The 27,591-nt window shown below is 44.4% G+C and overlaps 3 protein-coding genes across 4 annotated transcripts in view; 1 reads left to right on the top strand and 2 right to left on the bottom strand.

The window, feature by feature from the left end:
* The window catches only part of aldh1l2 (aldehyde dehydrogenase 1 family, member L2), a 33,994-nt gene extending 32,099 nt beyond the window's left edge, over positions 1 to 1,895 (bottom strand). The window contains exon 1 of the mRNA XM_079294239.1: positions 1,709 to 1,895. Coding sequence (XP_079150365.1) covers positions 1,709 to 1,756 — 48 coding nt within the window. The 5' untranslated portion in view covers positions 1,757 to 1,895. The remainder of the gene's footprint in view (positions 1 to 1,708) is intronic.
* A 1,649-nt stretch (positions 1,896 to 3,544) lies between these two features.
* Positions 3,545 to 18,657, bottom strand: samm50l (sorting and assembly machinery component 50 homolog, like). The gene is made up of 15 exons (XM_079294555.1): positions 18,516 to 18,657; positions 17,501 to 17,614; positions 17,189 to 17,290; positions 16,994 to 17,081; positions 16,231 to 16,337; positions 15,231 to 15,361; positions 15,021 to 15,108; positions 14,438 to 14,566; positions 14,165 to 14,236; positions 13,567 to 13,653; positions 13,314 to 13,384; positions 10,906 to 10,973; positions 9,822 to 9,968; positions 9,510 to 9,651; positions 3,545 to 4,262 (listed from the first exon to the last, which is right to left on the bottom strand). Exons 1-15 carry the CDS (start codon positions 18,534 to 18,536, stop codon positions 4,217 to 4,219), a joined length of 1,413 nt encoding a protein of 470 aa, XP_079150681.1. The 5' UTR covers positions 18,537 to 18,657; the 3' UTR covers positions 3,545 to 4,216.
* Positions 18,658 to 22,154: 3,497 nt separating this feature from the next.
* The window catches only part of scube1 (signal peptide, CUB domain, EGF-like 1), a gene marked incomplete at its 3' end in the record, with an annotated part of 116,031 nt that continues 110,594 nt past the window's right edge, over positions 22,155 to 27,591 (top strand). For both annotated transcript variants that reach the window (XM_079294554.1, XM_079294553.1), the window contains exons 1-2: positions 22,155 to 22,254; positions 25,287 to 25,409. In XM_079294554.1, the coding sequence (XP_079150680.1) occupies positions 22,167 to 22,254; positions 25,287 to 25,409 (211 nt within the window). In that variant the 5' untranslated portion in view covers positions 22,155 to 22,166. The remainder of the gene's footprint in view (positions 22,255 to 25,286; positions 25,410 to 27,591) is intronic.

Below are 27,591 nucleotides of genomic sequence, written 5' to 3'. Positions count from 1 at the left end.
AGAGAAAACACAGACACGTTAGTTTCGGCTTTAGCCAGCGTAAATCTGCAGTACTGGAAATACTCGTCTGGGTTACACACTCTCTCTGAGCTCGTGAGTTCTGCAGATGTTGTGGAACTGGCAAAGGAAAACCCAATGCAAAAGTGCCTTGAGCACCAGGGGGGCCAGAAGAACCCAAGACACATCTCTTAAAAGGGACACTAACGTAAAGTTGGGGAACTTGCAAAAGACAATATTTTTAAAGAATAAATCCTGTATGCTATCAGAAGATATCCTGAGAGAGACCAAGTCTCCCCCCCACACCTAACGGTGTTGCCCATGGGGTCTTATTTAAAAAAATGTTTGATCTTGATTGAATCGTGCCATGAACTACACATCCGATGTTTGTCAATTAAAAGCCCTCGTTTCTTGACATGCAAAATTTTAGACTTTGACATTGACAACCATAATGTGTGCCGCAATATGTGCCGCACTTCAAACCGGGTTATAAAATACTAAAACGATTCGTCTCTCGCGTTGACTGCCGGTGACATTCTTTTGTGGAATAAGGTCCCCTGGAAGGGGCGGGACTTTGCCTCTCTATACGGGTCAACCCTCCACTACTTTGATCAAAAGAACAAACACCTGCTTAAGTTGCTGCAAAGGCAACAAGTATTTCTGACTATTCATTTATTAAAAATTGTAAGTTATAATACAACCATCATTTTTATTATTGATCTTTCTTCGTAATTAGTCAACTAATTGTTTGGTCTACAAAATACATCTTCAGAAGTCTTGTTGTATCTGACCAACTGTCCAAAACCCAAAGTTATTAAGATTGAAATAAGAAGAAAAAAAATGCCAAAATGCAAACCGTGAAAGGTTCATATGCTTGACTAATCATAACTAACCAATTCCCAAAATAATTGATTGGATTGTAAAAAAGCATGAACTGAAAAGAGCAAGGGGTGGGATTATGCAACCCCCCATTCATTCTTCTGAGAAAAGCTATTGGCTGATAGAGAGCACGATGCAGAGGGGGAAGATTGAAGCTCCCACCTGCCTGAAACAGCACATGTGTTCACGGAGGGACGTTTCGGGTTTCCCCCGCTCATCTGAACGGTCCTGTCAAGTGTCGACACCGGCCGCCGCCCCGGACTGTTACATTACATCTCAGCACGTGCTTCGTGATGCATTCAAGACACGTATTCCAAGCAAGGGAGCAAACGACACGCTGCTGGGAAATGACAGTGCCCCGTTCACAACCAATGAATTGTCAATGTCCCGCTCTCCCGTGCAGCCCTGCCGGCCTGCTCGTCACTACGCTGCTGTGTACAATGTGGAGCTCACATTCTGATGCAACTCCTGCACATCGTGTACAGTATCTACCGGGACCGAGGGGCGGAGATAGATGTGGGCGAGCCGTCCGGCCGGCAGTAATGTGGCAAACTGGCACTGTTACACCACCTATTCACTATAGGTAGTGTAACACCACCTCTATTCATTCTCTAATTCATTTGATAATTTGTTGACAAATATAGTCGCAGGGTGACCCGTGAAGACCTCGACATGAACTGTGACTCATTGATCCGTAATCAGGGTCGAGCCCGGTTCAGTCCTCCTCATGTCATAGCCGACCTGGCATGCGTCCACTGTCAACAGTATTTTAGTGTCTTTATCGATCAAAAGCTCTATTCATTCTCCGGTGCGCAAAAGAAACGTTACTCACGGATGAGGTGGAGAATCTCCGTAAGACTTGACTCGCCGTCCACAACATGATGGCGGTGTTTTGAATATATATATTTTAAAAAATTAATCCAAAATGCTGCAGGATTTGTCCGCCCTGCTGCTGAGGTATGTGCGCTGCTAGACACACACACGCGCACCCACACACGCCTGCCTCTATGCGTGTGACAGTGTGAGTCAGAGGAGTGGCAGAGGTTCGGCTCGCGACAGCCAGCTTATACTCAACAGCGGCAGCAGACACCGACTACGTGCTGCTTGGTACCGTGCGTGCGCGGTCACGCGGCGCTTGCTTATTTCCGCTCCGACCGAGCGGTCACGCGTGGGAATTTAGAACCATCGTTAAGGCCGTGCTGACCCTAGCGGTGGTCTATATATGATACTGCCAAAACACAAACAAATTGATTTAAGTGTTGGTTATGTGTTCATATTGTTGGCTAGATTATTTTACTTGAATAAACCAAATTACCTTAATATGTGGTTAAATCCTTTTTATATAAAAAAGGATTGAGTTTGAGACCCCTGAGCTAAACCAAGTTGTTCACATGCTAATGACTATAAGTGTAACATAAAAACTCGTCCAAGGGATTTAGGATATTTTTTATTTATTTAAAAAAATATCTTTATCGTATTCTGAACCGATTCATTACTTAATGTATACAATTAAAATGTGTTCTTCCCTGCTGACTCTGTTGCCTAATAAATGGGGAAAAATCAACCCGCAACCTTTATAGCAGTTTAATATGGAGCCAAATCCAGGCCAATAGTTTGGATCATTTGGAAAAAAAAATGTGAACCTGAACATTCAACTTGTTGAACATTGAAAAATACAGCAATGTATTCAAAATAAAAATAAGTGAATGGAACATTTTTTGGGGTTGAATATAATTTTGATTCAGTTCTGAAATTGTTTTGAATTAAATATTTATTTTCATTTTTCACTTTCATATATGTTTTGATATTTGAAGTCTTATATTTTTCACTTTTATATTTTCAGATTCAAATCCTATTTTTTTCAGTTTCAAATCTTTTTTTCACACGCTGGTGCACCAGTGCACAAAAGGTTTTCTAGCCTGTAGGGCAGCATGTATGGCACTGCATCATGTTTTCTCCCATGTAAAAGACAAAGTATGCTGGCACGGTAGCGTCACTCTTTATTTTGCATTTCTAAAGATCAATGCTCGACTTGAGCTCAGATGCTATACTGAAAAAGGTTTAAAAAGGTGTTCTTCTGCACCAACACTTTCTACAGGGTAAAGATAAACAGAGGTCATTTTATTCCAGTTTCAGCAACATGCCATGCCAGCAGTCACCTGCAAACACTCCCACGCAGAACAAGCTCTGATCAAACAAACATCTGGCACCATCCACATTCAACTGCCCTGCACAGGTTCCTGCAGGGCAATGCAAAACCCGTGAGGAGGCCGGGCAGTGATCCCCACTCACCGACATGTCAGCTGGAGAGATCTTTCCTTCAGGTTAGATGGTTTCCTGTAGACCCGATAACTGCTTGGAAAACACTGTTGCATGTATTCCACCGATAGGACATCGCTTTGTAAAAGTAATTCAACTATTCATACATCTAAGTATAAGGCTACTGTGTGATTGCAAAACTGCTTTGCTGATGTCCCTGACTGCTACAAAATAAAGTTCTTAACTCTAATCAAGGTCAGTCCTAAAATGAATAATGAAATATACTTGACTTTAAAAGGCAAGAAACAATGAGCAGTAACGAATGAAGCACAAGATCCAGACGTGATACCTGCATTTTGTCCTTCCCACCTGATTAGTGAATGTGTATTTGAGAAAGCACAAAGACAGATCAGGGGAGCAGCTGGGATTTATTTGTGAATAGCTTCAACAACATCGAAAAAAGAGGACCAACAGTAAGAGCACTGGTGGTGGATGTTGCTCAGGAGGGGGGGGGGGGGGGGGGGGTTCCCAACCTCGAGAGGTTGACCCTCAGTTCTTCACATCAGACAACTGGTTTGGATTCCTTTCTGACACCGCTGCTTTGATTAAAAAGTGCCTTTATGATCCCTCCCATCACGACGAGAGTGCGTGGTGCCAAAAGTAAATCACTAACAAGTCGTTCTCCTAGATCAGAAGCTTTCCTGGAAGGCAAACGGGGAACATGCCCGAAATCTCTTTAACATTCTGGAAAATAATTTACTTTGTGTCACCCCAGGAAACACAGTCGGTGAAATCACCGATAGATGACTTTTTTTCCCACCAGTGCTGAAAAATTCAAACCAAACCGTTTGTACTGCACAAAAGTTTCGCAAGTTTTATGGCCCAGCGCTGGCACTTTGTTGTTCAAAAGCCTCGACCGGTGCATGTCAATAGGTTTGGGGGGGTGTCAGGCACGTCTCTCCAGGACAAGGGATCCATGCTAGTGTTACACACTCTACAACAAGTTACAGGTGACAAACAACTAGACCCTTTCTCATGTCGCAGCCTCTGCTGGAGCACCGAGGGCAGTGGAGTGATAAGGTCACAGGAAGCGAATCCCTGCTCCGAACTGGACACCGTCACATATCCTACGAGAGGAGAGAGAAGTGAGGACCGTTATCCTGAGACAAGTCCTTTTATCACACTGTGCTTTGTGTAGCATAGTTACAATTCATTAATTGAAAGGCACACTCACAATCAATGCAGCAGAACCAGAAATATATATTTTGTCATTCAACACAGTCTTCCTTCCTGTCAATACCTGGTGCATACATTACCCACATGCACCTCAATTACCCACAGCTTGGCCTGAGAGTCAGGTGTGTTACGCTAGTTACAGCTAATGTAGCCTGAAGCAGAGGAGAGGAGTGGGCTGCAGAGTTCTGGTAAACTTGCTTCTTTCCAACTCCACACCTCAGTATTTTTTTTTACATTTTCACTCTTGTGATTTCAGACCCAAGCGTTGCTGATTTAAAGGAACAGTGTGTAACATTTAGTGGCATCTAGTGGTGAGGTTGCAGATTGCATTCGACTTAACCACTCACCCACTCACCCCTCTCTTTCAGAGCGTGTCAAAACTATGGTGGCCTCAGGTAACATAAAAAAACCGTGAAAGTCTCTCTCTCTCTCTGGAGCCAGTGTTTGATTTGTCCGTTCTGGGATACCGTAGAATCATGGCGGTGCAACACGGTGGACTCCGTGAAGAGGACCTGCTTCGTCTGTAGATATGAAGGGCTCAGTCTAAGCTAACGAAACCACAATAGTCCCTAGTTTCACGGTGATTACACACTAATAGATAGATAGACTTTATTTCAGACTCGGGGTCCATACAGACAGATACATAAAAAGACAGACACAAACAATAAAAGTACGGAGGCCTAGCAATGCCTTACAAAGAGACATCTGTACCAATGTCGTCACAGCTGGACTGGTAGCGTGTGGTGCTAAACCTTATGTTGGTTAAAACAAGTATGATCCCATTTACAGTCATTCAGTCTACAGATGAGTTTGTACATGAGATTTCTTAAAACTGTTTGGAAAGTGTTGACTCGTGCAGCCACAAACATTTCACTAGCACTGCTCCATCTCGGTCTCTTTAAAAGTATTCTCATGGCGTCATTGTACGCTACTTGAAGTCTCTGTAAACTCTTTTTTTTTGTAGTTTGACCACAAGTGTGCAGTGTAGAGTGGAGTACAATATGCTCTGAACAGAGACATCTTCACTCCATCTGTACACAGACCAGACTAACATGAGAGACTGTTTGCTTGTGCAGACATCATACGACATTGCCTGGAAATGTCGTTATCATCAGACATGTGTTCTGTTAAAAAATGACCAAGATATTTTACTTCACTACAGACACCAAGATTATTGTCAGACAATTTGAAGTCAGGGAAGTTTAGACATTTGTCCTCTTTAGTTCTACAGATCAGGATAGCACTCTTACTGGCGTTGTATTTGATGTCATGTTCCACACCGTACACAGTACATATAGTGAGGAGCTGCTGAAGACCAGCGCTAGAAGGACTAAAGATCACCAGATCATCTGCATACATGATGTGATTAACCAGAGTATTACCCATCATGCACCAGTATTACAGGCTTTCAGTTGCTTGGAGAGATCATCAATATACAGATTAAACAGAACTTGTCTGACACCATTGCAAACCCCAAATGGGGCTGACACACTTTTACCCCATTTTACGCTCATACTCTGGTGCGCATACCAGTAAGCCTGAATTCTCACAATGTATGTGGGGACACCTCTTTGGCTCAGTTTAAAAAATAATTTACTATGATTAACACGATCAAAAGCTTTGGAGGCATCAATAAAACACATAAGAAGTGATGAGTTTTGACCTCTGTATTTGTTTACAGTTTCCATTAAGGCATATATACACAAGTCAGTGCCATGTTTGGCTTTGAAGCCCAACTGGTTATCTGTGGAGGTGATGAAGTCCTGTATTCTGTCCAGCAGAATTCTTTCTAGGACTTTTGACAGGACGCTGGCCAAAGCAATGGGCCTGTAATTCTCTAGGCTACATACTTTACCAGCTTTGTTTTGAATGACTGGCGCTAAGAGAACAGACAGCATTGAGTCTGGTAACAAGCCGTGAACCATGAAGCCAGTAAAACAAATAGCGAGGAGAGGAGCTAGCCTCGGACTAGCACATTTAAGGTGTTCAGCAGTAATATGGTCTAAACCACTTGCTTTGCCTTCAGACAGTTTGTTGATAGCTTGGTGCACCTCATATGATGTAATTACCATTCACTCATTACTCTCAGAACTGTCCACGCTGTACAAATCACTTTTGATGCAGTTAAATAAGGTGCTATAATGCTGTCGCCATAACTCAGCAATGTTGTCTGTTCCTGAGATTCCATCTATAGTGCATGGTAAAGATGTTTTACAGTTAAGAGCTCTCACTTCTTTCCAAAAATCAACTACGTTGTTGCTTAGCAGCTTCTTGGCCATGGAGTCAGCCCTCATGGCTTGATCATTCTTGCAAATGAAGTGAATGGCATACTTATATCTAGCATTGGTGAGCTTCTTGTACTCAAGCACTGGTCCTTGTCTGGGTCTACCAGCTAGAGCCCATGATTTGAAAGCTTCAACGGCTTCAGCACGATACTCAGCTACATACTCGTTCCAGCCAGGTTTGATGTTATGGGTCTTATTATGATGCTTGTAGTAGGGCTTGCTGTCTTTATACAGAGCACTTACTATATCATTGTACATGAAGCAGAGATCTCTCCTATGCACCACATCCTTACAGTTAACGTCAGTACACACAGCTACATCTCTAGGTGGATGAATATTACTGAAGGACTGGTCTGTACGAGCAGAATACACTAAGACGTCTTCTTCAGTGAGAGTTGACCAGTCAGGTTTTTCTGTGTTGACACTATTTCCATTTCTAGATAGCGCCGGCAGATGTTCAACATTTATTGACATAGCAAAAGGTATATGATCAGTTGTTGCTGCTCCATAAAGAATGCCCATACATCCCAATGAAGCATGAGCATCAGCTGTACGAATACAATGGTCCAGCCATGATGTAGTGTGCCAGGCCTCACTAATGTATACCTATCTATCGGCAAAAGCACTTTGCTTGATAATATAAAATGATTGTCTTTACAAAACTGAGCCATGTGCTTGGCAAATACTGAGCTTGTGTCTGAGATATCTGCATTCATATCCCCAATAACATAAATACTAGAAGAAGTATTATCTTGAATGAAGGAATTGATGAAGGCAAGCCTATTTAGATATTCATCCTCATTGTGATTGCACTCATAGGGTGTATAAACATTTAGGATAGTGAATTCCTTATCATCATGAGTAAACTGTATTGCAACACACCAGTCAACACCAAGCCTGACCACATTTATCAATCAGTCAAGCTTCTTATTCCAGAGAATAGCCACACCCCCTGGTTCCTTCCTCTGACTATTCCCATGCCAAAGTCAGTTGTAGACTCCTCAGCACCATGAAAGTTATCATTAAAAGAGTTCAGTTTTTCCAAGTCTTGCTTTGGTAAGAATGTCTCTTGTAAACATAGTATGTCACAATTCTCCAAAAGGTTGTCAACAACCATGCGGCGAGCTTTATCCCCTACGCTCTGGCCCACACGCAGGCCACGACAGTTGTACGACAAAACCCGGATAAACATTTAGCAAAGCAAGTGAGTGCCCATAGCGCCAGCAGGCACACTTATCCCCCCCACAGCAAGTGCATGGTTCGATCCGATAACTCCCGCCCTGCGGGGCTCAAAATAGCGCCGGACAAATGCCCCTTCTGGCCAGAGCTCCGGAATGTACATTTCATCAAACTCATTGCATTCAGCAGATACTTTGAATGAGCTGAATCTTCTGTGGACAGTGTCGATCTTTAGACAGTTGACCTCCCGGCTGAGTTTTTCCTTAAGATACACAGATAATGTTTCAGCCTCTAGATCTGGTGAGAACCTGGTAGCAAAGACACTCACCAGCTTTGTCTTGACCGTTTTGATGCTGCCCACAGCTCCGGTCCCAATAACAGGCTTAACGTTGCCGGTTCTCTTTTTCCACCCGGGGTCGACAGTACGCGATCCCGACTGAGCAGCAGCGCTCCCCGGAACACGCGCCAGCCGTCGGCCTTTTTTCACGACCTGACTCCATTTTGGGGAGCGTGACACCAAACAATCGGAACCTCCCGCAGCCATCTCCTCGTCCAGATCGCAGGGTCCCGCCTCATCCCGTTCTCCGGCATCAACGTCCGAGTCCTTCGCCAGCGTAGCCCCGAGCCCTGCATCGTCAGAGCCAGTGGTCCCAGCCTTCACGCACACAGTGCCTCCATCCAGCGCCACTGAAGCACCTGTGCCACCGCCCGAAGTCAGTTCAGTGGGACGCTCCAGTGCACATAGTCGCGATCAATTTCCAGTGATGGCACGAAAATCCTCTCCTACATCAGCCTGTAGTTGCATTGACTTCTTCAATGAGCAGACCTCAGTGTACAGCTGCTCCATTTTCCCAAGTAGACTCGAGACGTCCAAGTTGGAAAACGTCACCGGAGGCAATTCATCCAGGAAATGAGAGACAATCTGGGAGTGTTCTCCCCGCACTCATTAAATACTTTAAGGCAACTCTTAATGTTGTTTATGTCTTTCTGTGCCCCTTTATGGGAAACGTACCGCTGTGTAGTTCGGCAGAGTTCAAACTAAACTTTTTTCGAGGACTCTATCCACTTGGAGTCAAACGTGTTCGCAGCCAGGAGGACAATCTCGTCCTGGCTTAATGTCTTCATTTTCACGGCGAGAAAGTTAAGCCGCTCATCCTCAACAATAACTTTGCCGTCAACAGTTTTATAAATCTCAGGTTTCATTCGAGACCGTTTAAATGCGTTTAAATGCAACCGAGCCTCGATGTGTGTCGTCCGCCATCTTGGATAGATGTTGTAGACTCATAAAGACATCGTTATGAATGTTATGTTCTCTCTGCCAATAATTCCCTCTAAATGTTAAATACTGTTCCTTTAAGTGACATCCCTCGAGGACGTTTATCAGACTTCAAAAAGCTTGATACACCTTTTTTTTATAAACATATGCAATTTCACACTTTGATGTGTAAAATTGGTGCAGTTCCCCTTTAAGAACATGTTTAGCATGAGCTGCAACAAAGACGAGGCTGCTTCCCAGTAAATGTTTGTGTTTCTCACACCCACGCGATGGTGAGATGATACTAATTTGTAACCGTTTGAAGGATAATCTGAGTGAAAACTAGTTCACCCTAATCTTCTTTCCTCTAACAACGATAACATGGTGACCCTTGGTCCCGTCAGTGAGCGCTGGTCTACCTGTCTCCGCTCTGGACTCCCATGGGAACACAGTAGTTGAGCTCCAGTCTGGCGATGTTGCCGAGCCGCAGCACGATGCCCGCTCCGTACGACCAGCGGATACATTCAGCCAGCTTCTGAAGGTGCGCCCGGGGGCCGTCGCCTGCACACATAACACTCCACATGTCAAAGCCAAGCTGGGACGTGTGACGCACTGAAATCATTTACCATTTCTATTTGATGGCTCAGAATTAGAAAAGGGAGAAGTCTGCCGTTCGGTCAGCTGTTGTGGCCGGTCCTGAATGCATCGAGGGCCGTTTTCAGTCCACCCACCATAGTTGAGGTTGCAGAGGTTGCCCGCGTTAAGGAAGAAGTGCGTTCTGAAAAGGTCTCCGAAGCCGCCCTTGCCCGGTCTGAAGGGCAGCGGAGTGTAGAGGTGGAGGCCGCCGGCCCAGTATGCCTCTCCACCCAGATAGTCACCTGGAGCACACAGAGTGAGCGTTAAACCAAGATACGCTGCTGTACTACACTACTTCATTCATAGTAAATTCAGCTGCAGCTGCTTATTGACTTGCTTCTTCTTTTATGGAGAGACTGATATGACGTGCAACAAATGATTCCAGCGGGAATCAAACCTGGGTTTGCGGTTACATGGTATTCTTCAGGAGATAGTTCTGAAGGTTTTTAGTGGAGCTGTCAGACGGGGAAATGAAGCCGTTATCGATGCCTTCTTCAAAGCCACAAGACTCCTTTGACAGAAACAGCAATTTTACCTCACAGAACACGGGAGTTGCTGGACTACTGCCGCCTCGATTGGCTGGTTGCTTTGTGTTGTGGGATTTTGGTGGCTCCGAAATAACCCTTTAAAACACTAAAGTCACAGAAGACACAACCAAACTAACCGATCCATGCAGCAGTAGACTCCTGTGTTCTGTGAGGTGAAATTACTGTTTTTGTCAAAGGAGTCTGGTGCCGATGAAGAGAGCAGAGATAACTGCTTCAGTTCCCCGTCAGAAAGGTCTGTCTGACAGCAAGGTATATATTCTAAAATATTATTTTATGTTTCTAGAATACATCCAGAGCAGTACCTTGCTTTGCTGCTACCTGTCTGTTTCTACTGTAGTAATACACCGACTATGGAGAAGTACCTCATACAACCCCACTTATAACATCAGCCTGTCCCTTTAACCACTGTGTCACCAGGTTTGATAAGATGTTCTCTTTTTGCAAGAGCTGCTTGTCTTTGTTTTATAGTCTGGGACAGTGAGCGAGATGCTCCCTTTTTACAATTGACGATGAATGAATGAATGAATGAATGGTCATTTCTCCAAAATCCATATTTTAAATAGAACTAACATTCTAAAGCAATTTCGTCAGGTCAAGTTTTCCATGACCGACCGTCTGAGCAGCTTTGTACCTTCACTCTGCGGCCCGATGCTGTACATCCCAAACCCTCGCACACTGGTGGGACCTCCGAGGTAGAACCTGGACAAAACACACAACTATCATGAGCTCGGTGCATCACATCACTCAGTGCAGTGCGCAGTCAAAATCACACGTCTGCCATTTAAAATTTAAAAAAAAAGGGCATTAATATCACAAAGTTAAAGCAAAAACACTGCTTAAACAAAAGGGGAACGTTTGGGGGACAAATGACAACACATTGAAGGAATGGGTCAATTTACATGTGAAGCTTCATAAAAGTAACCGGCCTGAGGGAGTAGTCTGTGACATCATCCACTCAGCAACAAGCAGGCTGCAGACACAGCACCCGGATGCACTCCTTATCTCTGGTGACTTTAATCATGACCCTCCGTCCTCCACTCCACATTCTTCCAGAATGTGGAGTGCCACACCGGAGACAATACAACACTGGATCTATTTTATGCCAAAACCAAGATGGCATACACCTCATCACCTCTCCTTCCCCTGGGAAGATCTGACCACAACCTGGTGCACCTCCTGCATGTGTGCAAACCTCATGCACAGACATCCAGCAGTCACTTGCAGAGTCAAATAGTGGTCTGAGGAGGCGGATGAGGCTCTGAAGGACTGTTTTCACTCAGCCATGTGGGGAGTTTCAGTGAAGCCCATGGGGAGGACAGTCTCACACACTGTATAACAGACATATTCACTTCTGTGTGGGGAATGCCGTACCCACCAGGACTGTACGTGTTTTTCCAACAGCAAACCCTGGATTACTCCTGAGATAAAGGCCTCCTCAAGGAAAAGAAGGGGCATTTAGGTCAGGCAACAAGGAGCTGAGGAGGAGGATCAGGGAAGGGGAAAAACTGATTTAGGATAAAAATGGAGGATCAGTTGCAGCAGAAGAACAGCAGCGGGGTCTGGAAAGCCCTTAAAACAGTGTCTGGCCACAAGGAACCAAACTCCCAGCCTGTGGGGGACCAAAAGTGGGTGAATGATGTGAACCCATTCTTCAACAGATCTGATCAGTCATCTCCCCTCCCCCTAGCCAGTCCTCCCTGCTGCTGCTCCCTTCCACCCTCCACATACACTGCACTTCCAACCCCTACAACCAACCTCCAGCACACAGCCCCCCCAACGTGTCCCTCACAATAAACCAGGTGAAGTAAGAACTGAAGAAGAGCAGGGCGAGGAAGGCCGTGGGTCCGGATGGCTTCAGCTCAAGGCTTCTCAAGACCTGTTCAGACCAGCTGTGTGAGATAGTGGAGCACGTCTTCAACCTGAGCTACAGGCCGGTCGCACTGACATCGCACCTGATGAAGATTCTGAAGAGGCTGGTCCTTGTCCATCTCCACCCCCTAGTGAGACCATCAATGGACCCACTTCAGTTCGCCTACCAGCATGGTATCGGGGTCATCTACCTGCTACACAGATGCCTCTCACCTGGAAAAGGCTGGAAGCACTGTGAGAATCATGTTTTTGAATTTCTCCAGTGCCTTCAACACCATCCAGCCTTTGCCTCTGAGGGACAAGCTGGAACAGACCGGGGTGGACCACCACCTCACGGCATGGATCCTGGACTACGTCACCAAGCGTCCACAGTATGTGCGGATAAGGGAGTGAGTCTGACCTGGTCAAGCACTCGTGAGGACCTTCTTCGACTCTGTGGTGGCAACAGCCATCTTTTATGGAGTGGTGTGCTGAGGCAGCAGCATCTTGACTGCCGACAGGAAGAGACTTAACAGACTGGTGAAGAAGGCCCGCAGTGTGCTGCGGTGTCCACTGGATCCAGTGGAAGTGGTGGGAGAGAGGAGAATGATGGTTAAGCCATCATCCCTGATGGACAACACCTCCTCCCCATGCAGGACAAGTGGCAGCTCTGTGCACCGCCGCTTCACTCAGTGTGTGAAGGAGAGGTACCGCAGCTCCTTCCTTCCTGCCGCTGTCAGGCTGCACAACCAGCTCTGCTCCCAGTAGACCACACATACCGTTTAAAAACCCGGCAAATTACTCATTCATTCATGTGCAATACCAATATCAATGCATGAAATGTAAAAAAAAAAATCACATTTTCTGCCTCATATGTGCAATAATGTGTCCAACCACTCAATCCGATAGTATTTTTAGCTTGTGTTGTTTTTTACGATTTACTTATTTATTATACCTTTACTGTTTGACTATATATTGTACTTGTTTTGTCTTCATTTATTTTTTATTTGTTTTTCTATTGATACTACTTTGCTTCTGTAATCCTGCAACTGTCCCCACTATGGAACTAAGAAAGGATTATCTTATTATAATTAGTAAACTCATAATTAATTAAGAACCCCAAATAATGTGCTCTCAGTGGAAGTGATTTGTTGAGGGCTGATGTGTCAGAGCCAGATGACCCCTCTGTACCTGTCAGCGATGCAGGACGGCTGTCGTCCGATGGGACAAAGCATCCCCCCCCACAGAGACGCAGACAAGACCTGAGAGGACACAAAGAGTTTAGATATACACAAAACCGAAAAAGATAAAAACTATTCAGTGCAACAGAACTACTTTAGTGCTGCTTTATCACCCACTGGTGGTTCTTTGATGCACCTACAAAAAAAACAACAAGCTGAAAAGCTTTGTTGAACAGGTCTGGAGTGACTTGTTTCCGTCTTACCGAGTCCCAGAAGAGCCGTCTGTTGAGCTGCAGCTCAAAATCGTCCTTCAGGAAGCTGGCGTCTCCTCCTGTGTACCCAGCCAGTTCCTGCAGGCGGATAAAACATCTTTGTTGGTGCAGAAGCAACTCAGAAATACAACTTCTGCTGCTGCCAACAAATCCCAAAATGTCCCACTAGCTCAACTTTAATGTTTCGAAACTATACCGTGAACTGTGTCGACTTTCAACACGTCAACGATGATCTGGGAGGAATTTAACATTTCAGACTGTTTCTTTGTCATGTAACACTGAAGAAACAAACATTGAGGTTTTGGTAACAACTGAGACTGTTCTAGATGCCATTCAGCCCATAAAAGCAGCTGAACTTGTTCTTCATTTGTAACTTCTTTTTCAGGCATTTTCATCTTTTGTTCAAGTAAAACTATTCAACTACGACTAAATTAAGTCCAAAAAACTGCAACTGTTCTTTTTGAATCGAGAAAAAGTTCATTTATTGAATCAGTAACTGAATAAATGGCCTCTTACAGTGACTTCATGGTGTGAAATGTTCGTTGCACCTTATTTGTTGGGCGAGGCATCAACACGCGTTCACACTGACCTGGTTGATCCGGAGTAAGGCACCCCGGCTGGGGAAAATGGCGGAATTTCTTGAATCGATTGACACAGTGTGCTGCAAACAAAACCGGAGCTCTGTCAAAATGGTGGTGGTTTTATAGCACTCAGAAACGTTGAAAATGTGAAATATGGAAAAGACAAAAAAATTCTAAAACAGTAACTTTGGACAGAAGTCGTGTTTTTTCAGAATAGACAAAATAACATAAAAGAAAAGCAACTGAAATGTTGGGTGTAGTGGGAGTTAGAAAAGCCGTACCGAGAGGGCAGATTTCAGCGAGTGCCCGCTCTCCTCTCGCACGGCGAAGGACGCACTGCGTGCCAGGCAGCCCAGCTCCCGCCACACACCCTCCCACTTCAGCGTGTGGTTGGTCCTCCCCAGAGGAAACTGCAGGAGGACGGGGACAAGTTTTACTGAACAGTGCATCCCTTTACAAAAAAGAAACGTTGCTTAGAGGACTCAAAATGTCTGCATCAAAAAACTGCCATAAAATCATATCGTCATATTATTTCCCACTTTTGCTGAGTTAAATCTTTGACCAAACATCAGTCCTGAACAGAAATCCTAAATATTCATTCATTTACTGAATTGTAACCCTGTGAATGCCACCGTCGTTTTCTTTATGAAAACAATAAATATATATTATTTTCTGAGTACTCAATGCAAGACGGAATCATAGATTATAATACACGGTGATTATAGTGTGTTAAAACTTGGATGACATGTATCTCTGTTTCTGTGTCTGGGTGACAGTAGTTACACGTTCTTCCTGGTCTCTAGGTCATGGTTGCTCACTCTGTATCTCGTTAAAAATCTCTCACACACACACACACACACTTACATTCAATTCTGCAGATGCGCCTCTGTCGGTCTCCTTTAAGGAGCTCCATGGGAACTGACCGGTGACTTTGTACATGTTGAGGGTCAGGCTGAAACAGAGGACACAATCTGAAAACAACTCCTTCACTGCGCCGCCACAGCGGTGCAGTGAAGCTAGCGCTGGCAATCCCACATGTGAGAATCGGCCTATAAGGAACATTCACCGACGTACTTGCGCTCAAAGTGCCCAGGCTGGGGCTTGAAGAAGGACAGGCCGTAGGACGTCTCCTTGGTCCCGTAGGAGAACTGGAAGGTGAGTTTCTCCGCTCGACCAAACATGTTGGGCAACTTCAGACCCAGCACCTGGAAGACCGGACCGGTCCTGTTAGCCCACAGCCACTTTAACTAGTTACCAACAACTCACTGTGATGATGACATTTGACTTGTGATAGCAGGAAAGGCACAAGTGCAACCAATACCATATTATTGGGGGCTCCGCTCTACTCAAGTGTTCCAGTAACTAGTGGGCCAGCATGCACATAAAACAGCTCAATCTGAATTGGAATGCAGCCGTTAGTAATGCTATTGGCTACACATGTGCTTTTCTGCTGTGCGGCGTGTCCAAATGTCTGCTGTGAGAAAGGCCGACTATCTTAGTGGGGCTGGACTGAATACTTGGAAAAATAACTCGCTCAACATTTGAATGCTGCCCAGTGTTTTTTGGTTTTTGCATGTCTATTCATTGTCTTTAGACCTCTGCACAGGGACCTGTATTAACAGGGCGGTCTAGCAGCAATCTAACAGAACCACAACTTGCATTTATATAACCACAATAACAAAAAATCTATTTGTGATGAAAAAAACGACGACAGACATCTGAAGCTACATTCGAAAAACCCCAATAAAGGCTTTAAATGTAAAAATAAAGTGATAAATATGTGAGTCATATCTTTTTCAGCACACCAAGGTGTCATGCAGAGAAAGCCATGGAAAGTTGTGGTGTTGTTGCTATAGTTACAACAATCTAATAAACCTGATTTAAAGAAGTGATAAAAATGTCCACTGGAACTTTAATCTCAGTAGACAGTTTGAACAAAGTATTTTCCATGGAATAAACAGTTTCAAAGACTAAACGATGTGTATGGTGTGTGCACAGGGAACCTCAGTGGACTAGTGAACTATCCTACGCTCTCATGCTCCACCCACAGCCCATAATACAGTGTTTCTCTCACCATGCTGCCTTCGTTGTTGCCAACCATGGTGTTGTAGCTTCCCGTCAGCCTCTTGACCTCCGTCACCTCAAAAGTTACATCCAGTCCGTTGGGCAAAGCGTCCGAACCTGGGGCAGGACAACCAATCAGGGGGAAGAACGTTTGTTTTGTTCCTGCATGTTCACGTCACATGGCCGTCATCCAATAGAAAAACAGCATGCAGTCACATCTCACAGCAACATTTACCAAAAGAAGCGCGAGAAGAAATACAGACAGATGTTTAATGAACTGTACCATTCTCTTTCACAGTTCAGTTTGGGGCAACAGAAGATTATTTTATTTGGGCTGCTCTGTTATGACAATAATTATTCACCATTATGTTGTTCAATATTGAGATCATGAATATTTAACATGATTACTCACTGACTTCAGTAATATAGATTTTGAACAATAAGTACATTTCAAAGTGAAATGCATCAAGAGGCTAGATCTATGAAGAACACAATCATAGATATGAATGGTGATGATTCAACAAAGAAAGTCACAGCTACAAAGCATGGTGAACGGGACGAGGTGGAGCGGGGCCAAAGCGTACCGCTGTTAAGTCAAAGGGGTGCGCTGGATTTATAACAAAAGATCAAAAGAGCATTACTGCAAAACGGAATGCGGCACAATAATTGCGTTATGTTGATTTTCTTGTTTTCATAATCGTTGGAAGCCAAAATTGTGATTTAAAAATAAAGCATTCCATTGTGTGGCTTGTTTTTGGGAAAGAATGAGTTACCTTCAGACGTATCGATCAGGACCTCCACCTCTTTGAAGATTCCCAGGCGGAGCAGCTTCTGTCTGGCGACGTGAGATTTCTTCATCACCTGTAACCGAGACAGAAACAGAGCTCTGCACACAACATATCTACTTTCATCTTTATAAAACTCAGGAGTCAGAGTGCTATAACCACGCCACAGTCGGAAATACATACGTCGATGAGGTTTTTGGCGTGGAAAACCTCAGAGATCTCATAGCCGAGCAGGTCCTCTTTAGTTCTTCCAAGACCCTGGATGTTGACATGCTGGACGACCACCTGCGATCAAAGATATTACACCTGGATTACTTTCACATCGCCATCATGTCACGGATACAAACAAAACTAAGAAATGTGATTGCGCTCTCTTTTTCACCAAGCAGAGGTGATCGGTTTGGTGTTGTTCTTCCGCTCTTCTGCTGGCTGTAACTTGGAAGTGTAACCTACTACGAGAGCTGCCATGACACGAGCACTACTGCTACTACTCACATCTTTGTTTTCCAGGATCTCCTGCTTGGACTCCTGCTCCGGTTCTGGGGGTTCCACGAAGTCATCAGGGTGGATGCCCAAGTCCCGGCCATGCATCGGGAGAGGATCCAGACTCTACAACAATGATGAGCACAAGGCTTTAAATGAAACCGCCTGCACAATCGAATGCAAAGAGCCCCTTTTTAAATCCTACTCTGTCCAAAGAGGAGTGGAGTCATCCTCTCAGTTCATTTCTGAGTTTGCATTTGGTTCTGTTCATTATCATAAAGTCAGGTAAGGTGGGACTTTACAGTTAATCCTAATACAGTCCAAAACAACGACTTAACCAAAAAAAGTATGTATGGTGCCTTCAAAGGGCAGGAAAGTCAATAGGTGGGGGCTTTATGAGAGGACACAGCACCCGAGTGCCTGATGTCCTACAGTCTGTGAATGTCACTGCGCATTGGTGAGTCAGTTCAGACAGTTCTGAGCACGAGGGTCTACTTGTTCAATAAATTGTAGTATAAATTGATACGAATATTGATACTTGGATACTTTTGTTGGTTATTCTAAGGAGGTGATAGAGGTAAATAGCTCAACCGTAAGTGAGACTGTTACAGACAAGTAGAACCATTTTCTGAATTTGTTATACTCTTGAGATAATAAAACACCTTGTTATGCTCTTCTCTATAAATACCGTCTGAAAGCAATGGCCCACTAAATCATCCCCACACGGAGTACAACGAGGTATTTAAAAAAAATGTGATCTCTTATTTTGAAAACCCCGCCCAGCATGTATTAGCAGCATTACGGGCGTTCAAATCAATTAGAGGCATACCGTTTCACTACGCACATTTCGCCGGTGTACACTACAGTTCACCCGTCATTGTTCTGCATTGCTTGTCTTTTTCAAACAGTTTGTGACAGAACATCTAGTACAATGCTGGTGAGTGTACAGCCTTCAGCACTGGCCAGGCAGGGAGGTCATGGTCGCAAACCCGCAGAGAGGCTTCAGTCAGGAAGAAATACAGTTTACCTTAGCATGGACGGTGCCCATGGTAACTACCAGCTCCTAAAAGCCTCTTCGATCGGGGTTGGCTGCACTGCACGCGCGAGGAAGTTGATAAATGACAGCGGCTACTTTCTCCAGCACCAAACCCCCTTCAAGGGAGACGCCATGACAGTTCACGAGATCCCGTGATACATTCAAGTACTGGTTTTATTGTACGTTAACCTCACGAAATACATTTTTTGGCTACCATAGTTTATTGTATCTTTAGCGAAACACAGCAGATGAAATGTCACAAAATGTAAAGGCGGGCAATAGCAGGGTGATTGGCAACTACGCAGATGAGGGTACGTGGCAGTAATAATATGAGTTAACTTCTGTGGTTTTAGAGTGATGCTAAAAAACTACACGCTTCCGTGAAGTGGCTCTTCTACCATAATTACAGTCCGAAGAACCAAGGAACGCACCCACCAGCCACAGTTACACGCTGCTACGTTGTTGCAATATAAGAATGTTGTAATGAGTTAGATGTTACAATGTGGCAAATTAGTCGCACCAGACAGCCGCAAAGAATAAGCCTCTTTTTACGGTTAAAGCTGACAATATGTTGCTCTTAAACGCATCACCCTGTATTCTCTCTGTGATTGGACAGAAATAAGAACAAATTGAAGTGGGCGGGGCGGCAAAGGACGAGACACCTCGAATGAGCTCATCCAGCTGATGGCGCTGTTTGTCTTCTTTACGCTGACTTCACTTCGAACTGAAACTGGCAGCAGCGGGGATGCCAGCTTCGGTCTGTGTGCTTGTGTTTGTTTGCTGTAGTCTGTAAAACTATTAAAGCGGTATGACTGAAATTGTAACTAGACGTAGCTATGGGCTGGTGATAAATGTAATCAAATATGGGAAATAACAATGCTTCACTCAGCGGCCTCCTTCATTACCCAAGTCTTTATATCTATAGAAATATAGCTGTGCACCAGTGACTATTTTGGGTTTGCAGAGGGTCTAATAAACACTGTATTCACCAACAGCCTGCATAATTAAAGTTACCTAAACGGTGGTCCTTTAACTCCCAGAGCTTCTTGAACGTCGCTCAGCGGGGCAAAAACAAGAACCATGATTGTTTCTTAACTGTCAGCTCATTTAGAAAAAATACGTAAAACAATGACAATCACCATGTGTCTGTTGACTTGTTTTTAATCCTCAACATGAATGAATGGTTGGTGACCCTTGACATAACTGGATTAACCTGCCAGTGACATATGCCCCCCATTGAGTGTCCCCCAACACATTCCCCCAACCCTATTTGTCCCGAGCCCCATAAACCAACCGGTATCCACTAGCGTAAGCTGGAAATCTGCCCTATTTAAGGTTTATGTGTCAGTTAGCGTGTCTGATCCTTTCATTCATTGAATTATTTCAGGTTGTGGACATTGGTGATTCACTCTTTAACCTTGATGTCAAACCCACTAGGTGTCCGTATTTCTTAATCCTTGAAACCCTCCTTAAATTACACGAGTCACAAAATTGTGCCAATAAATATTGAAGGAGAAAAACGTAGTGAATTCAAGCCTTCATAGACGCCTTGATATTTCCCAAGTCTCTGCTTCTAAAATTGCCCTCATACAATCAAGGCAGTGGTTCCTAAGCTATGGCCTCAGGACCGTTGGGGTTCCTTAGTGGGCACAGTTGGGGCAACACTGTGGGGTGGATTTACAAATTCAATTTAAAAGTAACTAAACACCACAGTTTTGGCTGAAGCACCATATGAAGAGCTGGGAACATTTGACGTTAGCTGAACTGTTTTTAAATGAGAATTGAAGTTAGCCGTTAGCCGACCCTTTCAATTAGCTTATGCTAATCACCGTATGGCTGCCTATTGTTATGATGATGGTTGGGTAGTGAAGCAAAGGTACTGTCACGGTAACAAAATACAGTATAAACTCATGTAAACATTCGTGAATTTGAGTTTACGTGCAAGGCTGGGATATGTGTTTGCTGGCGATTAGCATAATGCTGTGTTCACACTTTACGAGTGCCAAAAGCAACGAAATGGCCAAACGTGGCCACCTGTTTGTAGGCGAGTTTTGCCAAAGCATTTGTTGCTGTAGTTATGTCGTTATGTGGATTTTAGACGGAACAGAATGTGGTGGAACAAAAACCTATGATTGGTTGATGCTTTCTTGTGTCATTGGGGCGCTGAAACAACGTTGAGACTATAGCTCAACTTCGTTTTGTAGCGTGTCACACCTGTCGCACGCATTGACTGTATATAAGATGTGGACGTAGTCATCGTGACTTCACCCATTGGTTTGTGGACTGCCGTTATGAAGCCTCGAGTTTGGGGATTTGGCCGTCGCCATCTTGGATTACGGCTGTCGCCATGTTGTTTTTATTGCAACCAATGAACGGAAGCGACCTGTCAATCACAGTAAGCCCGCCCTAAAGCATCCCCTGCTTTATGGTCTATGACTCTAAATGGACCATAATGTACTAAATGAACATCATGCTGTGTTGAAGAAGACTTGAAACTAGAGATTGAGACATAAACTCATGTTTACAATGTTTACTGAGGTAATAAATCAAGAGAGAAGTAGAGTCATTTTCTCATAGACTTCTATACAACCAGAGGAGTCGCCCCCTGCTGATCGAGAGAATGCAAGTTGTAAGACACTTATGCATTGGCTTCGCTCGGCAGAACCGGAGGTTGCTGCCAGGTTGGTGACGAATGCTGCCTCCTGCACCTCATCTGCCGACAGATCAGCCAATAGCGAAATTTGGCTGAAACAATAGCGGTGTTTCAACCAGTAGAGGGCAGACACCATGTCTATTTATAACACAATATGTAGAATTAAAATACTTTGCACTTCAATGTCAAGATTTGGACCCGAATCCATCCACAACACTACTAAATACACATATATGTGGTGTTCAGCTCAAAAAAGTTGTTTGGGGTATTTCAAAACTCTAAATACAATGAAACAAAAGTCCTTTAAATCAGCAGCTCACAACTCTTTTTGGGCTCGTGACTCTCAGAGAGGCGGTGGACATAAGTCGTGAGCAGTTTGACCAAAGTGGATTTTTGTTCCTCAGATTGTTTGACTTTAAGAAATACTGGAATGTTTTACAAGTAAAAAAAAGTTTGTGAAACGTCAGAAAAAAACAATAATAATCTAGTTACCCCTCAGACTTATAATGGGACATTTCAGGAGTATATATATAATAAATGTATTCATGTACCATACGATTCATATTTATCTGTTTTTTTAGGTTTAGGGAACCTTGAGGCTGTCTCCATCATGTCGCTGCGCTGCTCATCGCTCATTAAACCCTCTCTCTCCTCTACCGGCACAAACAAGCCAATCAGAGGCATCGGATTGCCTCCTCTCTCTCGCTCTCTCTCTCTCTCGCTCTCTCTCTCTCGCTCTCTCTCTCTCTCTCGCTCGCTCTCTCTCTCTCTCTCGCTCTCTCTCTCTCTCTCTCTCTCTCTCTCTCTCTCTCTCTCTCTCTCTCTCTCTCTCTCTCTCTCTCTCTCTCTCGCTCTGCCGGTCCACCAAAGAGCAGTCCTCCTCTCGTATACGACACACATACACACACGCGCACACGTACTCACACGCACACACGCACGGTCCAAACCCCCAGAAAAAGCCCTGCTGAATCCTCACACCGTCTGTCAGCATGGGGAGCGCTTGTTTTTCCCGGGACGTTTGTTTGTTTATCCTCCTCATAAATACTTGCAGGGTGATGGGGAATGTCGGACTCGCAGGTAAGAGCTCCCCTTTCCTCTCCGTCTTGCTTTATTGTCAGCCTGACTTTTCTCTTTTGCCGGCATCTCACCGGCTCAACCGGAGCAATGATGGAGACGAGTGAAGAAAGCAGCAGAATATCACAGGAGCTTTCAAATACAAACCATGAAGCACAAGCGCTCTGCAATTTCGTTCGAATGTACTTGAATTAATGATATTAGAAAAATAATCGTTCACTAAATGCCACTGAAAACTCACATTTACGCACATTGTTTTCATGTTGAATTCGGTCATTTTGGTGAATCATGCTTTATTTATCAAATGTCAAATTCTTGGGAGAAAGTCGGTTTCATGTCGCAGTTGTCCTCAAAGGCATCCGGGATGCGTAAATGGATTACCAGTCGGTGTAACATCCGCGTCCCGGACTTCACTGGAACTTTGTGTTTCCTGCGCGCAAAGGTCAATTCCAATCGGAAACTGCAGCTTGCTCTCCGGGTTCAGTAAATTCATTTGCTGTGATTTGGAGTGAGACGGCTGCCTTGTTTTTTATGTTCCAACACGTGGTAACGGTGCAAATGATTTACACCGAGGGCGGCTTTTTAAAGCGGAGGCTGAAGCCGCTATAGAGAGCATCTCGTCTCCGGGGTTTGGTGGGATTGTCCGGTGCTGGAGGAGGAGGGAGGCGGAGGCTGTGTGTGTGTGTGGGTGTGTGTGTGTGTGTGTGTGTAAATTGGTTGGGTTAGGGTTGGGGGGGCAGAAGTGACCGTCCAAGTCCCAGGAGAAGGCATGCAGGCAGCAGGGGCCGATATCGACCCAGCAGCAGGAGCAGCAGCAGCACATTGTTCAGCCTCCCAGCGCTGTGAATGCGCGAGGAGTCAATATTGAGACAGTGAGCCACCATGCAGGAAAGGCTTTGTTAAAACCAGCCACACTTGGGGTTTATACAGAACACAGAAAAGAAGGGATCTGAAGTGTAAAAAACGGATCCTCCTCCTGCAGCATGTCACCACCCTAACCCCCTAAAAAGACCAGCTCAAATAAAACACTCAGACTCTTTTTTTCACTCAACTTATTTAAAAAAAAACGCCAAGTTGTACCCTCTTCAGCTTAAAGAGGGTATGATTTAGTATCACACTCCCTTAGAGTTGGCAGACTGCGAGAGACAGATGGAATTTAACGACAGTCAAAATCAGTGTAGGAAGGTCTCTGGGCTTTTAGAGAACTCTCCTGAGAGCCTTAATTAACAGCAATATTTTGAGGGGACTCTGGAAATAAGTTTTAACAAATATTTTTTCACTCGCAATGGTCACAAACATGTCTTTTAGAGGCGTAGCCTACTATGTTCAACATTATTCATGATTCAAACTACAACTAATGTATTCAAATATATGAATGAAGAAACATATTGCAGTGTTTCCTTTGAATACCCGGTTGTTTCTGGTAAGATCTTCACCCATGGCAGCAGTGGATTTTTGTTCTGCCTCGAGCTCTCTGTGGGTTGTTCTTGTCTCTCTAAGCCACATCGGATCTGTTTCTATCTCTAGCTTGTGTTTGCATGAGGTGGAAAGCTGAAGGCTGCAGCTACACACAAGTGTGTGTGTCGGGTGCGCTGTGTGGATTCTGTTGCAGGACATCGTTGTTGGTTGGTTGTGTAGTTGTGTGAGAGGCTTCTTGTTAACGATATTAGCCTCGGCGATGTGTGTGCAAAGTGTGTGTAAGCTAGTTGATTGTCTTGACTTGCATCCATTCAATCTTGTAGGCTATGTTGCAATTTCAGTGTGTAAGACTGTGTGTGTAAGACACACAGAGTGTGTATAAGAAGTGGACTTAGGTTTGTGGACTGCCGTTATGAAGCCTTGAGTTCTGCGACTCCACAGCAGCTTTCATTCGACTCCCCCTGCATGGTCAAGGGGTCAGTATGCTTCAACAATTAAGAGAAGGCTTTTTACCGCGCTGTCCAGTGAGCTATTCGACCGACACTTTTGTCGTCAGACGACGAGCTAGTTTTAAACAAATATACATGTGACTGATTCCACATGTCAATGGGTTGTAACCAGGTGGCAACCTCTCTACTGACCAGCAGGGGGCGACTCCTCCAGTTACAAAAATAAGTCTGGTTGTATAGAAGTCTATGAGAAAATGACTCTACTTCTCTCTTGATGTATTACCTCAGTAAACATTGTAAACATGAGTTTATGGTCTCAATCTCTAGTTTCAAGTCTTCTTCAACACAGCATGATGTTCATTTCGTACATTATGGTCCATTTAGAGTCACACAGACCATAAAAGCTGCTTTAGGGCGGGCTTATTGTGATTGACAGGTCTCTGCCGCTACCAGAGGTGTATACGTGTCTCTACTTTAGTCCTCCACATTTGAAATATGGTCACTTCTGTTCATCGGTTGCAAAAAGCTAAGATGACGACGACAAGTTTGTCAAACTCGAGGCTTCATAAAAGCATTCCACAAACCAATGGATGACCTCACGATGACTACGTCCACTTCTTATGTAGGGTTATAACCAGGTCAAGAGGGATTTTATTCGAATGTCATAAATCATAAAGAGGTAAAACTATCCAGTAATTCACAAGGGGAAAAGCAGAGATTCAAGCAATATTTTAAATACAACATTTTAATTTCGTTTGTTTATCTGTTTAACTATCCTAGTAATCTTGTTGCGACCACTTGGGGGGTCCATGCCTCGAGGTTAGGAACCACTCATGTGTGCTCATGAGCCGTCATCAGTGTCTCATTGGAATGCGAAACATTACATCGTTTCATCCTACTGTTGGTGTAAACAAGCTAAATGAAAAGTACACATGGTATAAGGTCAGAGCAGTGCGTCCCCAGTCATACCAACATCAGGACTCGTTGAATCCATTGGGACTCATGTCTTTATACTCTTTTTTTCATTTGACCTTTATTTAACCAGATAAGTCAATTAAGAACCAGTTCTCATTTACAATGACGACCTGGCCGAAAAGGCAGCAACAGGAAGCAATTTGTTACTTGACTATTGACTCCTGATTTTGTTTTTTCTTAATGTGTGTGCAGATGCAGACGAGTGTGCCGAAGGTTCGGACGACTGCCACATCGACGCCCTCTGCCAGAACACGCCCAAGTCCTACAACTGCATCTGCAAGCCAGGCTACAAGGGAGATGGCAAGCAGTGCGAAGGTGAGTGGCCTCACTCCGCTCCATTGCACTTCCTGTTCACTCCTTTCTCTTCGTGAACGGATGTGATTAGATCATTAAGACATCTATAACTGCAGATGGGTAGCCAATCTACATGATACGATTGTAAAAGATTTGCCATAATGACGATCTGCTCCCGACCATATCCACACTGTGGGGAGAGAAGCAGTCAATTGAAGGAAGGGTTCACTTTGATGTGGTAAGAATAGACCTGTCCATCAGATCCAAGGCGATGGATGAAATACCCACCACAGAGCTCTTCTCCAAATCTGTGTTCATTTATTTTTTCTGCGAGGCAGCTAGAGATGCCCCAAACCAACCCCAAGGATCGGCATCGGATAAACTAAACCCCAATCGAATGCCGATCCTTTCTTTACTCAACCCTACTGTGTCTACTGTGTCCTACTGTGATTGTCCACCTCATCCTGGTACTATTGCAGCGTTGCTCTCCTGTATAGCCTACACTTTACTGCATATACCAGTGAAAATTAGAAGTGCACCCGCATGAGTGACGCCCACCTTTGACATCTGGATTGGCAAAATACACAGACTCACTCCAATGCTAAGAAATCAGTGAGTTAGTTAGTTCTAGATACGTGAGTGAGTTGATGTTGCTGGGTTTGTTTGGAGTGTGCGCTTACAGAGGGATACCTCTTCTCTCCAGCTGTTCATTCCAATATAAGGCATTGTCTCGGTTACAGTGTGATTCATATTTTGAATTGACTATTTGATACATTTTAAATCAGGACCTTCAGTAAGTGGATCGAGAAGATAAAAGAAAAATGTACAGCTACATATGTGTCAGATACATATTTAATCCACATTCAGGTAAATACAGGTATCGGATTGGACATGATCTGATCTCGTATGGGGGCCGAGGCCAAAATAAACCTTTTTGGGACATCACTTGGAGCAACATAAAATCAAATGTGAACTTCAGTTAAACAAAGCTAGACTGGATGTGGGTACAAGAACTAGGCCTCTGATGTAACGGCTGGTTGGACAGCTGTTTCACAACCCCTCCCCCCCCACAGGTTCTCCTAATTAACGGGGAGGAAGTGGACTGAGCGAGGGTGTCCGGGTGAGACGGGGGCAGCACCTGGCTGTGCGTTCACACCTCCACTCACTTCTGCCTCGGAGCACACACAGCTGGAGCTCCGTTGCACTGCACAGATATGCTCTCCCTCCCGGTTATGTCCTAGCTCACACACACACACACACACACTGTAATCCTCTAATCTTTTCCTGTGTACCGTGCGCTCCACTGCTCATAACAATACAGATTTTTTGGTACCTTGGCGAAGTATAATTTACTACAACTCGGGTCTCACTTTTGTAGTTCTGGCCATCATTCCTAATAGCACTGGACTCACCAAATGAATTGTGAGAAATAGCAGCTCCTAGCGGTAGCAATGCAAAGCCAGACGACACAAAGTTCACGCTGGGCAGCGAGATGTGAACTGTTAGTGGGTTCCATTCACAGACCATCACGAGGAGGGAAAGATTTTATAGATAACAAAGTGATGGGGTTTCCATCCAAAGCCATTATTCTGTCAGCTGGCACCAAGTTGCTCTCTCTAGATTTATAATATTATTCACTCCCCTGCCAAGTTAGTGTCTGTTCAGCACACCTACAGAAGAGTTACTTTTGTTGTCAGTTTTTTAGAAGGGAGCCGGTAGTATCAAATTCAACCCGGCTGACTTTAGGCATATAAGACCATAACAACAGAGGCAGCCAAACTCTTTATGCATGCTATGATCTTGTTCCTACATTACATACTGTTTTACAAGCTGGTACAAGCAAGCATGACAATTTTAATCATCAATAGAGTGGTCTCACCGACGTCACGATCTCCTTAGTTACGAGGTCGGTCGGCCATGTTGGAGTACATACAGATCCTACATGGCGGCGAGTAAACAAGGAAGTGCGGCGAAAATACCATACTTTGAATCACTGGATAGTGCATCAAAGGTTCGCTACCTGGCCAAATTGAAGGTTATTGGTAACTTGGATCCCTATACGATGAGTGCAGATGGTTTCAGTGCCGATCCTACTTACCTTCCATCGGTAAACTACGCCAACATCTACACGTATCTCGTGAACACCCCCAGTCCTTACACAGAAGACGAGTTGCAGTGCTACAAAGGGCTCGACGCTTATAAT

This window comes from Melanostigma gelatinosum (genome assembly GCF_949748355.1).
Source record: "Melanostigma gelatinosum genome assembly, chromosome: 22".
Classification (NCBI taxonomy): domain Eukaryota; kingdom Metazoa; phylum Chordata; class Actinopteri; order Perciformes; family Zoarcidae; genus Melanostigma; species Melanostigma gelatinosum.
This window is presented reverse-complemented; position numbering and strand designations above follow the sequence as displayed.